General features: G+C 35.3%; 1 protein-coding gene across 6 annotated transcripts in view; it reads left to right on the top strand.

The window, feature by feature from the left end:
* LOC105217976 (G1/S-specific cyclin-E) overlaps nucleotides 1-8,800 on the top strand; it is a 42,110-nt gene extending 33,310 nt beyond the window's left edge. For all 6 annotated transcript variants that reach the window (XM_054227524.1, XM_054227525.1, XM_011193269.3 and 3 more), the window contains 3 exons: nucleotides 5,405-6,585; nucleotides 6,657-6,882; nucleotides 6,982-8,800. In XM_054227524.1, the coding sequence (XP_054083499.1) occupies nucleotides 5,405-6,585; nucleotides 6,657-6,882; nucleotides 6,982-7,257 (1,683 nt within the window). In that variant the 3' untranslated portion in view covers nucleotides 7,258-8,800. The remainder of the gene's footprint in view (nucleotides 1-5,404; nucleotides 6,586-6,656; nucleotides 6,883-6,981) is intronic.
* The last annotated feature ends 5,714 nt before the right edge of the window (nucleotides 8,801-14,514 follow it).

Here is a 14,514-nt window from a genome sequence, read left to right as displayed (position 1 = left end):
AACACGTGAACCCTCGCGCGTCCATTAAAAACAAAAATCGAAGAAAAACAAAGGTCAACACATATACAGTGCATATATGTAAATATGTAAAGTACGAGCATAAGACATACTAACGCTTTTTTTGTTTAACTTTTCCTTAGCGAACGTATTAAGGATATGTATGCTCCGGTATGTAGTACATGTGTATGTGTATACATGTAGCTGTAAGTGCATAGTTATGCATTGGGGAGCGTTTGGTTATAACAGCAGGATCGTGAAGTAACCGTGCGACGTTTGACAACCCCTCTTTGCACTCAAGGTGTTCACGCATGCGCAACTGCTCGTTTGCGACAGCGTTTGTGTGTTATGAATGCATGTATAGGTATTCAGTGTGTGAACGCAGATGCCGACTTTTATTTAAGTCGCAGCCTAGCCTGCACACCCTTCGTCAAGGAGTTTTCTTATGTGTGGATTTTCTCTTCGTTCCTTCATGTGCGGCTTCTTTTCACCTTTCATAGGGTGCAGTCCGACAAACTATAATTTATTTTCTTTAACATTTTCTAACAATATCTAACCTTTTTTGAAACTCTGCTCTCTCACTCTGTGTGTCTCTTGGGTTGTTGTAACTTCTTCCACATGTGTCTAGCTCGTGTAGCGCGTGTTTAATTTTTTACTTTCGCTATTCCGAAAGTTACATAACTAAAAATCTCTCTGAGTTCCCACATTCTCCCTTGGTGGTGTTAAGCTTAAAAATATGAACACAATTATTGTGTGTGTGTGCATGTATGTACATATTTGTTTCTTCATTCCTCTCTTATTATTAAATGTTCTTTGTTTTTTATCCTCTTTCTTGCTTATTGTATTTTCTGTTGTGCAATGCACACATCTGCTGATATTTGCATTAAGTTTGCTTAGGTATGTCTAGCGAAGATTTATTCCATTTGTGTTTGTAGTATTTGTAATATTATTCTCGTCCTAGTACTATTGAAAAATGTAGGTGTTGCTAGCAAATATAAATCCAAAATTACTCTATTGTAGCAATTTTTTTTGCAAAAGGCGAGACATTTTCTCTCTCATACTTAACTTTCTACACAATCTACAAGCATCATGAAAGCACTACCACGCTTTTTCGTGGAGCTTGATTATAGGGCTGGTGTAAAATACAAGTACAGTTAAGGATAATCATACCCGTATAGACTATATTCGCCCCAATTGAAGTTCTTTTCGTTAGTTTAATATTTTATTTACCAAAACTTATGTATATATATTCCATTTTTTTAATAATACTACATCTCGTACTCATTTAATTTGAAGTTTGAAAACTAGAAATTACTCTAGACTATTTACTAATGAAGCTTTTTCTATATAGAATTAATGTTCAGCCGAAAATAAAGTTTTCCGTTACATCATGCTACCAGAGATAGCAGCCTGACGCCTAATAGGTTTCTACCTCCGAAAATATGAGTTATTTGTATATACAAAACCATCCATTAAAAATCATTTTAATTATTAATTAAATAGTTCTTTCGAAAAGGTGCAGCTCCCTCAGATTGGTCTGCTGATAGCTTTCGAAATATATGTTTATTGTTGTTACAGATAGTCGAACCTTTAAAAGCCTGAATTTCTAAATCTTAAGATGTTGACTCAGCTGGGTTCTTTAAAGTGATATTTACTGGCATACATTGATGAGTCTAAAGAAACAACCAACAAGAACTTTAATTTTGTGCGTTTTAATCATTTCTAAACTGTCAACAGTTATGTAGTTCTTTCGATAAACGATTACAAGCACGAATATATTTTATATGTATGTAGACATGCGAGTGAATGAATTCTTAGTTTTTTGAACAATGTCAACCTCGAAACATTTTGGGTGGTTGCGTGGCATTGTAAGTCAGCTTGCATTGCTTCAGACGCGCGTTAGTACAGGTAAGACGGTTGTGGCTGTTCTATCCGACGAAGGAGCGTTCGTAATAAAAATTCGTTAACTTTGAAAATTTAGCTTTATAGAAATTTGTTATGTTGCTTGTACTATGCATTTACTACAAATATGTATATACATATGTAGATACTATGTATGTTGATCTCGTCTCATAGTTTCGGTTTTTTTGCCTTAAATGTCACAAATTAATAATAGCTAATGTTAATTTTCTTATTGAATCCTACATATATACATATAATTGTACAAACATATGTACATATGAATATAGTGTCCGACCGATACCAAATTTTTGGCCGATGCCGATTCCGATTAATCGGCCAGTTGGCAAAGAATCGGCCGATGCCGATGCCGATGCCGATTCTTTTATCAACAATTTTATTTAGTAAATTAGTATAGTAACAAAAGAAAAAAAAAAAACAAATAATATCACAAAATAAGTAAACAACTCAATTCATATGTAAATATGTAGTTTTTTTTCATTTAATTATTATTCAAAACCAAATAAAATATTATTATAAGATATATGTTGTTAGAAAAAATGAGTTATTCGCGTTTTCTCAAAGCGAATTAGCAATATAGTCTTTTTCCTTTTAGAACAAATATGAGCATTAAGGCCATTCGAAAATAGTAGGTCTAGTATAAAGAATCCGTTATTTTCAAAGATATGACTTTTGTCATTTATATCTCGCATTGTGAAAGGCGTCGCATAGTGATAGTGAATCGATAGAAACTTCGGAAGATTGTTTGGGAGGTTCTTTCGCATTCACCTTATAGTCCAGGCCAGCACCAAGTGATCCTGTCTTTGGCTAACTTTTACAAATAGACTCTCCTAGTTAAGAATGCTTCTATAATAATGGCTTTATGATATTATTTCAAAATCTCAACAAATTGTTAGACAAAACTGTTAATATTTGACATAAATCGAATCATTCTAGCAGTGCTAAATAAAATCTTCAATTTAATGCAAAGTTATGTAATTCCTTTATACTAGACTTAAATTATCATCGTGGTGATTTATTAGTTTAGTCAAATATGAATCACTGTGTTTTATATAGTAAACAGAAGAATTCAAATTTTATGCTTTAAAGAAATCAAAAAAGTAGAAAAATATATTTTAGTGTAATCCGAAAGAAGTAGAAAGAATCGGCCAAATATGGCCGATGCCGATGCTGAATTTTGTGGCCGATACTGGCCGATGCCGATACCAAGGCCGATTAATCGGTCGGTCTCTATATGAATGTGCGTGCACTCAATGTTTGCATGGCATGCGTAGACAATATTTCCAATTTAATTGTGCAAAAATGTGCAGTCTTAAAAAGTTGTATGGGCCAAAAATTATTTACCGACTTTATTCAGATGTCATTCATCTGTTTGTTCTATACGACACCCTTATCATCATTAGGTCATCCTCAGCAGCTGCTGTTTTGTGCCTTCTTAAGAAGCTATTGTTGCCGCTGACTTCTTTGCCAGATTTTTCTTTGCATATGCATGGACATTTAAACTGTCGCAATTTCTTTTCGAGCGTTAAATTTTTAGTTCACTATTTGATGTGCTTGGTAGTCAGTAAATGCATAATTGCATATACATATACAGAGAAACCTCTCCTAACGGACACAAATCGCTATACGTTGAGTGTCCGTCCAAGAGAGGTTTCACTGTATATGTAACTTTATGTAAATACCAATGTTTGTTTCTCAAATGCAGCAAAATGTTTCATATTAGTCTTTTTCATTACTCTTGATCATTATCATTATAAATTGTTACAAAATATTTGCCAAATCTATGTGTTTTTTTAGGAATATAACCTTCATTTTAAAGATATTGGTTATTGTACAAAATTGAACTTGCTGATTTTTAGAAAGAAAATAATCATTTAATATAATATTAAAATTTAAACGCGTAACTTATAACTGAGTATTATTACGTACACGCCCTTGATATACGAGTACAAAGATACTTTATTTTTGCGCTAGTTCAAGTATGCACTTCTTCAGCTGCCTTTAGGTAAAATGTTTGAAGAAAATTGTATTATCTTGTTATGTTCCTCCAGGAAATCCAAAAATCATTTTCCTAGTAAGTAACTTGCGTTCAGAGTCGTCGTGATTTACCTGAAATTATCTTGGTGGTGCTCGACAAAAAGTTGACGATTAAAATCGAACAATGAAATAACTCAAAATCAACACAGATACTTCTACGAAAGAAAATGTATAGCCTTCTTGGCTTTCATTGTCAGATCCTTGTTTAATCGAACTACCTAAATTCGTTTATATACATAAGCCTAGATACCTACAAATGCATACATATATACATATGTATGTATCTACATCTTACGGTTGACTGCTGGAATCCGCATCTTATTCATGTTGCTTTTGTTCATGCTATCCTCAATTTTCTTCGCTTTTAATTCTTACGCACACACCTTCACATGCATATTAAGTTTTTGTATGTGTTGGAAGGAGAGCACAACATTTTCCACTGTATGCGTATCCTTATGCTGCAGGCAAACAATGACTGCAGCTAGTTTAATAACGAGCAACCCTCATTGCAGCTGTCTTTTTGCTGCGCCACCGTTGCACACAGGATATACCGTCAATGATCGCTGCACACGATCAGTTCAACACGGAAAGTCAATGCGTACGCAACTTGTGCGGATTTTAAAATTAAACACCCTGTAAACGACGGTGTACGTTGAAAAGTGCTAGAGCTTCCGTATAACCAACGCTATTTTGTGCTTGTTTTCGCCTTCGCAAATTTGACTAAAAAAGTTAAAATGAAATACCCTTGCAGTTAGTAAAGCTACGATTGCAATACTAAGTAACAGAAAATAGCGGAAACATGCAGTGAAAAAGTGTAGTACGAACCAGTGAAATACTCAAACAACAACTAAACCAAAGAAATATTTTGAAACCAAATATAATTTATACATACCTACATATGCTGAGAATTTCCGAGAAAGTGCAATAATCACTCATTATCGCTTGCAACCCAAATCGCCACGAATTGTACATATTTTTGTTCGCCAAAATATATTGTGCTTGTAACGAAGATTGATTGCAATTGTTCCTTTGTGCGGGTGGCTGCAAAACTCGATTGAATTACTTTCTTCTCAAGTTATTATAAGAGAACAGGATTTCCCCGAACCAAACATTGCCATTGTTGTTTTTCCAAGGCATATCACATTTAAACAGTATCTTGTAGTCTTGATTTGTCATTCTGCGCGCAGACGCTCGATAACATTGTTCGATTCGAACGGAGTTTATGTGATTATGAAGTGGGAGCGCAAGAGAAAGCTAGTTGATATGGTAAAGATAAAAAATAAATTATTTGAAAGCATACACATATATATTTTAAAAGTTAAAAAGTATCTTTTCGTGATAAAAACAGTAGTATTATTATGAAGTTTGAGTTTAACGTTTTATTTTATTTTATTTAATATTTTCTGAATCATATTAACTAAACTCAATATATTTATTTTATCAATTCCAGGATCCTGACCTTGGCTGCGATCTACCGTCGGCTAAGCGCAAGCAAACACTACCCTCGCCCTACACAAGTGATGTCAGTTCAGTGGCGTCATCGGTGTATCCATCGCCAATAGATGTGTTCTCTCATGAAATCGACACGCGCAGTTCATGCGACTATCTCTCGGCAGGCACCGACTTCGAGGCCACCGCGGATTGCATACCCGACAGTCCGAGCAGTTTACGTCCAGACGATGAGACTGTTGACGATGATGAAATTGTATCTGCAACGACATCACCATCATCGGAATGTTCGAGGAGTTGTTCCAAAGATGCCCGTCACTTGTACGGCATACACGCCGTTACCCAATTAGGCGAACGTACGCCTGGCCAAATTACTCAAAACATTACAAATGTCGAAACAAAGTTGTCGAAGGCTTACGACGACTACACGGGCACACCATACAACTGTATGACACCGGCCGCGGAACCAGATGAGTTGCGACAATGTCCTTTACCGGCGTTAAGTTGGGCCAATGCGTATGATGTTTGGCAGCTTATGTGTAAGAAGGATCAAGAAGCAGCGCGCTTGCGCTCGGGTTCAATGTTGGAGCGACATCCCAGCCTACAGCCGCGTATGCGTGCCATCCTGCTCGATTGGTTGATTGAGGTGTGTGAGGTATACAAACTCCATCGAGAAACCTATTATTTGGCTGTGGACTACTTGGACCGTTATCTGAGGGCGCAAAAGAATGTACAAAAGACACATCTGCAGCTGATTGGCATCACATGTCTTTTTGTGGCTGCAAAAGTTGAAGAAATCTACCCGCCCAAAATTGGTGAATTCGCTTATGTGACGGATGGTGCATGCCAGGAATCAGATATATTGCAGCATGAAGTGCTGCTACTACAAACGCTCAAATGGAGCATAAATCCAGTTACACCAATGGGCTGGTTAGGCGTCTACATGCAGTTGAATGTGAACAACCGGACACCGGCATCGTTTAAGCGCAACACAACCAAAACCAAATCAACGACGGCAACAGACGAGACAGATAAGAATGATGCCTTTATTTACCCGCAATTTTCCGGAATGGAGTTTGTACAAACTGCGCAATTATTGGACTTATGCTCACTGGATTTGGGTATTGCCGACTATGGCTATTCCATTATTGCTGCTGCGGCCATGAGTCACACCTTCAATAGGTACATATACATATAATGATAATGCTTCAAGCAGACTCTAATTAATGCATTGTATATCATTTTCATTGTAGAGAGATTGCGCTTCGCTGTTCGGGATTCGATTGGCAAACGATTGAGCCATGCGCGCGCTGGATGCGACCATTTTTCGAAGTGGTACGAGAAGAGTCTAACTACCTGCCCATGTTGGAGCAAAATGAACAACTCACAAATCGTTTCGGTTTGGGACATATATGCCCCAATATTATTACCGACGATTCGCATATAATACAGACACACACTATATCAATGGGCATGTTTGTAAGTAATATTATTTCAGTTTAACTACATTTAATTTAAAATTTTACGCTTTAAAAAACAATCCAATTAAATAATTGTGTTTTTTTTTACAATTTTCAGGATCGCACTGCACAGTTACAAGAGCTTGCTTTGGCAACTAAAAACCGCACGGAGGCCTCTCCAGCTACCGGTTTATTATGCCCGGATGGTTTGCTGACGCCACCGGCGTCTAGTCGAAAACCGGTCGATGCGACAGATGTCGATGAAGATCACGATCCGAATGCCGTTCAACGGTTGAAAAACACCACCAATGCAACATGTAAAAACTCATTAGCCAAATCTACAAACTCAGCAATTGAAGTTGAAGTCAGTGCAGAAAAACATGTGCTCACGTAAACCTCAAGTAAAATAATACATAGTATATATAACTTAAAACAGTCTAATCAAGTAAATTATTCAAAATATTATAAATACCACAAATTACACGTTTAAACGTTTAGCAAAATTAAAATTAATTTTAGTCATTAATGTAGTAGTCAAATAAAAACGGAAATAATTTTAATGTTTCTAAGGCTTATATTTAAACAACTAAAATACCATGTAAATAATATTAATATTAACACACTTAAAGTAATTAACTTTAGCGAGCCGTTGATTTTAGAGTTAACTTTGCTTGCGAACATATTTTAGAGCAAATGATAAATGTGCCGTTTTTAGTTGTTATTGTTTCAAGTAGCTGATGTCTTAAATATATAGTATATCTACAATTTTATGGTGCACAGCAACCGCTATAAAGATCACATTCAAATGTAAAAGCAGTGAAGTAAAGAAAAAATTTATATAAAATCACGTGTGTGGAATCTGAATCATTTCATAAGCTTGAGCAACCATCAAAAATAACATGTACTAACAAATCATCTTTCCACAAGATTTTAGGTTCACACTTTCTTTTACTAACACACTAACATAGTTTGTTATAAGTTGAGGGACACATATACCCATCGCTTTCATGTTTCAGCAAATCGTAGAAATCAACTGTGTGAAAATCACTCACATTTCAAAATCAGCATCATTTGAAACCATGGAAATTAACATATTAACTAGCAAATCATATTTCCACAGTATTTCAGGTCATTATTTCTTTATTAACTCACTAACATAGTTCGTCATAAGTTGAGGGACACATATTTTCATCGATTTCATGTATTGCTTTATGACTTTCACACACACACACACACACACACACACATATATATTTATATCTTTCAAACACAGATTTTATTGTATAACTTGTATAACTGCTATCCAACATCAACTATCGAAGACGCGAATATCTCATAATTACATAGTCATAATATTGTAACATTCCAAAAACTACATTCGATGAAAAGTTTGAAATTTTCCTCAGTTATTTCATAAATACATATAAATTTACGTCTTTCATAGCTGATGTTATGCAACCATATTTTGTAAATCGACACAAGCTAATTAAAGGTGCATAAATAAAAGGCTCAAACAAAAACTGAACTGAACTGTTAAGGTTTAAACCAGCATATGCAAATAGCGAAATATAAATAGTTTTTTATTATATGGAAAAAGGCATGAAGAAAGGAGACTTTCTGTTATTTTCCGCTGTTAAGTGTAAGAATAACCAATGAATTTAAAAAAGTAAAGTACGCTGATAAACGCTATCTATCATCGGACTGTACCAAATCTGTTTAAGGATTTAAGCACGACACATCGTTGCTTCAACTTGTTGCATGAAACCTATGCATGTAAATAGGAAAAATAATCTAAAATAGTTTGTAAGTTATTAAACTATTGTATATATACTCTTTTAAGCTAAGATACAAAAAACTCTACAAAAATTTACTATTTGCTTAACAGCTCATTCTGTGCGCTTTACCCATTTATATAATATATACATACAATTTTTGAATTTTTATTTGTTTAACTAATGGATATTTAATTATTTTTTCACAAAAAATCACATTTATAAACTGGAATGAAACATTTTTGTTTACATAGAACTATTAATTATAATACAAATATTACAATTAAGCACATAGTTTAAGTAAATCCATGAATACGCTTTTCGCATTTTAATGTTAAATTAAATATAAAAATCATAAAAAAAGAAATAAATAAAATTACTAATTTTTTTAATAAAAAATAATAGCATTTTATAATTTAATTCACACGTACATGCCAAAAAAGGCAACTTTATGGAGTTAGGTCAAAAAGACCTAACTGACTATTTAATCTCGGAGTAAAGAAAGTTTATTCAACGGCTAATGAGACAATATTCGTAATTAGCTTTTTCACGAGTGTCTACGGGCGACGGGCGACGGGCGACGGGCGACGGGCGACTTATTTTATGTTTAACACAAGAATATTGTTTATAAAAAAATGTTTGCTAGATAATGTGACAGTGAAATTTTCAAGAGAAACGCCGAAACCACTGGACGAAAAATTTATTGAATTTCGTTTTTAAGACGCTAAAGTGTTTAAGCGAAAAAGTTGAATTTTAGGCATTTCTGGATTGGTCTAACGCATTAAGTGTGCAAAACTGTCAGAAAACATAACATAAATAATACTCGTAAACATGTCAGTTAGATCTGCTTGATAAAAATTATCAGCTAGATCCCTTAATTACAATAAATATAGGATTTTTCGGGGAATGTCGGAAATTTCTGCATAACGGAAAAAGCCCATAGCTTAAAAAAATAAACAACTTTGTATACTATTTTCGTATTGGACAACACACGCTTTTTAACCAATAGTACTAGTATTTTTCGTTAATTGTTATTATATCAATAATTATTTTTAATTTTTTAGTTTGATGTGTTTTAAAAGCATGTTTTTTTCAGTTTTTTATATATTTATTTTGGATTTTTTAGTTGAATGTCATAGCGTGTTGTAAAAATAAATCGCTAATTAGATAGTCAGGCAGGTTCTGTAATTCACATCCGAGTGAAATTCAAGCAAATTCACTTTCAATCCGTTATTTGGTGTACTGAATTTCGATTTTACTTTTCCATTTCCACATTTTTATACCCTGAACAGGGTATATTAAGGTTGTCACGAAGTTTGTAACACCCAGAAGGAAGCGTCGGGGGCCTTATAAAGTATATATATAAATGTGTCATCAGTATCAGTATGTTGAACTGAGTCGATTTAGCCATGTCCGTCCGTCTGTCTGTCTGTATATATACGAACTAGTCCTTCAGTTTTTAAGATATCGTTTTGAAATTTTGCAGATGTTATTTTCTCTTTAAGAAGCTGCTCATTTGTCGGAACTGCCGATATCGGACCACTATATCATATAGCTGCCATACAAACTAAACGATCGGAATCAATGGCTTGTATGGAAAACTTCCTCATTTTACTACATACATATCTTCACGAAATTTTGTGTGAGTTATTGTTCATAGAAATAATTTAATCTCCGAAAAAAATGTTCAGATCGGTTCACTATAGCATATAGCTGTCATACAAACCGAACGATCGGAATCAAGGGCTTGTATGGAAAACGTCCGCATTTTACTACATATCTTCACGAAATTTGGTGTGAGTTATTGTTCATAGAAATAATTTAATCTCCGAAGAAATTGTTCAGATCGGTTAATTATATAACCATAATGTTTCTAGCAAACAACCCGGCTAAAAAGAATTAGTAAAATGTTTTCCTTTTTTTACTTACTTTTTCTTACGTCTTTAGATTTGCTTAAACACATAGTTACTAAAAGAAATGCACCTGTGAAGGGTATTAGCTTCGGTACAGCCGAAGTTAACGTTTTTTCTTGTTTTAATTCACACTTTCACTCGGATTGCAGAACCTGCCTGAGAATTTCATTCCACGCCCATTTATAATTTTGTATACCATTTTGAGTGCAGCTCTTCTGTACCTTCTTTATAATGAAATTTAAGGTTTCTATTGGTTTTCCTTACTGAATTAAAGCAATTTTAGTAGTTTTTAACGTAATCTTTGTATGGGAGGTGGACGTGGTTTTAATTCGATTTCCTCCATTTTTGGACTATATAAGGAAATGCCTGAAAAAAACGACTCCTGAAAATTTCGTTGATGTAGCTTTAGTAGTTTGTGAGATATGTACAAAAAACATAGTAGAGGGCGGGGCCACGCCCACTTTCCCAAAAAAATTACATCAAAATAGGCCCCTAGAACAATCGTTTGAACCAAATTTTACTTTCATAGCTTTTTTTATGGGTTAGTTATAGCTTTTTATATGTTTTCGGTTATCACCATTTTGTGGGCGTGGCAGTGGTCCTATTCCGGCCAACTTCGAACTTAACCTTCTTATGGTGCCAAGGAACACATGTTCCAAGTTTCATTAAGATATCTCAATTTTTACTCAAGTTACAGCTTGCACGGACGGACGGACAGACAGACATCCGTATTTGAACTTTACTCGTCACCCTGATCACTATATAACCTTATATCTAACTCGTTTAGTTTAGGACTTACAAACAACCGTTATATGGGCAAAACTACAATACTCTCTTAGCAACTTTTGTTGCGAGAGTATAAAAAGTAATTAATTTTGTAATTTCATGGAAGTGTTTTTGAAATATATTTAGTTGCTTGGAGTAGAATTTGTTGAATAAATTTAGAAAATATGTGATTAGTCATAGAGAGATCGTGAGTAAAGGTAAAATACTGTGTCTAATTTGTACGATTTATTTAAGGATTTTTGATGTTTGATATTATTGTTGAACGCAAAACATAAAGGGATATAATTATAGCCTTTTATTTAGCTACACACAGTCTTTTTACTTTCTTTAAGGATATTTTCTTGAGTATATAAGTTTTTCAAAAGGAGACCATCGTTTAGCTACACATTGCATACTTTTAGGAAACTAAAAACTAAAAGAAAACAGAAAATATATTAGTGACTTTATCAAGGTGGTGTTAGACTTGGTGATCAAGATAAAACCTTGGCACCACATATGATCTGTAAAACGTGTACTGGTCCTTTGTGGTATTAAAAATGGTAAGCTTCCTTCTGGGTCAGCAGAGTGATTTCACCAAATAAAACACGCCATTAGATTTGTTTTTGTTGTTGGGTGCAACCGAACATTTTATACTCTCGCAAATTATTGCTATATTTTTGTTAAGATAACACACAATTTATCCCATATATTCGGCAAAATGTCATATAGAACAAGTAAGGAAGGGATAAGTTCGATATATATGGTATAATGTCCATTGAAAGTTGGAAACCCTAATACAGTGATCCCCGCTTAAGTGCCTTTCCCGCTTAAATGCCTGTAAAATTTTAGCCACAAAAAAAATTGTGTGCAAATTTCCTCTTTTAAGCGCCTTTTAATATTTTTGACATTCTTCTTCTTGACTGGCGTAGAAACCGCTTACGCGGTTATAGCCGAGTCCACAACAGCGCGCCACGCATCTCCCCTTTTGGCAGTTTGGCGCCAATTGGTAATACCAAGTGAAGACAGGTCCTTCTCCACCTGGTCCTTCCATCGGAAGGAAGAACTTTAAGAGCTGGGGTACTTTCGTCCATTCGAAGAACATGACCCAGCCAGCGTAGCCGCTGTCTTTTTATTCGCTGAACTATGTCTATGTCGACGAACAACACATACAGCTCATCATTACATCTTCTCGCAAAACCTTTCTCTCGAAAACTCCTAGTACCGTCTCATCGGATGTTGACACCGTCATAAGTCATACGATAGCGAGTCACCTTGTCTGAAGCATCGTTTGGTATCGAACGGCTCGGAGAGGTCCTTCCCGATTCTGACAGAGCTTTTGGTGTTGCTCAACGTCAACTTACATAGCCGTATTAGTTTTGCGGGGATACCAAATTCAGACATCGCGGCATAAAGGCAGCCCCTTTTCGTCCTGTCGAAAGCAGCTTTAAAGTCGACAAAAAGATGGTGTGTGTCGATCCTCTTTTCACGGATCTTCTCCAAGATTTGGCGCATGGTGAATATCTGGTCAGTTGTTGATTTTCCAGGTCTAAAGCCATACTGATAAGGTCCAATAAGTTTGTTGACGGTGGGCTTTAGTCTTTCACACAGTACGCTCGATAGAATCTTATAAGCGATGTTAAGGAGGCTTATCCCACGGTAGTTGGCGCAGATTGTGGGGTCTCTCTTTTTGTGGATTGGGCAGAGTATACTGAGATTCCAATCGTCAGGCATGCTTTCTTCCGACCATATTCCGCAAAGAAGCTGATGCATCGGCCGGTAATCCATCGGCCCCCGCCGCTTTGTTGTTCTTCAAGCGGGTAATTGCTATTCTTATTTCTTCATGGTCGGGCAATGGAACATCTGCTCCATCGTCGTCGATTGGGGAATCGGGTTAGATCGAAATATTTGAGAAAAAGCTTGGTAAGTACCTCGAGGCACTTAAGCGGGATTAATTTAAGCGCCTTTCCCGCTTAAGTGTGTCAAAAGTTAAGCGGGGATTACTGTATTAGCTATTTGGGATTTCCGATTCGTCGATTTTTAGAAAGGGGGTGCCACACTATAAATTCATTACTTATACAAAGTTCTGTTCCGATATCTTCACTAGTACTTACTTTACATATTTTAAAGTAAACGATTCAGATCGAATTCAAAGTTCTTGTATATAAGAAGAAGGCGTGGTTGTTAACCGATTTGGTCTATTTTCACAACATATCATTGGAATGTAAAGAAACTATTACAAACCGAATTGTTTGACCAACTCCACTAGTCATGCTAATCATTTATATATATATAATCCCATACCTCTGTAACACAAACAACCGTTATGTGAACAAAATTATAATACTCTCTTTAGCAACTTTGTTTAGAGAGTATAAAAACGAAATTCATCATATATAGTATATAGGCTGATTAATTCCTGAACCGATTTCACTCATTTTCACCACCAACATACATTATATCAATATTAGCTCATTCAATTTGGCTAAGATATTTCACATATTAACCGATTTATAAGCTATTAAGCCCATCGTATTTTTGAAAACTCTATAATTAGGTATATGAGAGCTAGGGGAAATTATGACCCGATTTTAATCATTTCTGGTACAGAGACACACTATTAGAAGAAAAAGATTTCCTCTAAATTAAATTAAGATAAGGCACTGAGATCTTCATTGTCGTGGTTGTTAACCGATTTCATCCATTTTCCACACGTGTCATCAGGGTGTCAAGAAAATTTTATATACCTATTTTAATTGAAATCTGTCGAGTAGTTCCTGAGATATGGAACTTATGACCCATAAGTGGGCGATGCCAAGCCCATTTTCCATTTTGTAAACAAATCTGAGTGCAGCTTCATTATGCAATGTCATCTCTAAAATTTAGTGTTTCTGATGTTTTTCGTTAGTGAGTTAACACACTTTTAGTAATTTTCAACCTAATCTTTGTATGGGAGGTGGGCGTGGTTAGTATGCGATTTCAACTATTTTCATGGTGTGTGGTGGGGTAAGTAAGGGTACCGACTGCAGAAAGTTTGGTTTATATAGCTTTATTGGTTTGCGAGATATATACAAAGATCCTATTTGAGAGCGGGGCCACGCCCACTTCCTCAAAAAAATTACATCCAAATATGCCCCTTACTAGGGCGATACTCTATACCAAATTTTAGTTTTATATGTACCGAGTTTCGTCAAGATATCGTAA

The sequence above is a fragment of the Zeugodacus cucurbitae genome, chromosome 3, assembly GCF_028554725.1.
Source record: "Zeugodacus cucurbitae isolate PBARC_wt_2022May chromosome 3, idZeuCucr1.2, whole genome shotgun sequence".
Lineage (NCBI taxonomy): Eukaryota > Metazoa > Arthropoda > Insecta > Diptera > Tephritidae > Zeugodacus > Zeugodacus cucurbitae.
The sequence above is the reverse complement of the archived record's forward strand: the minus strand, read 5'-3'. Positions and strand labels throughout refer to the sequence as shown.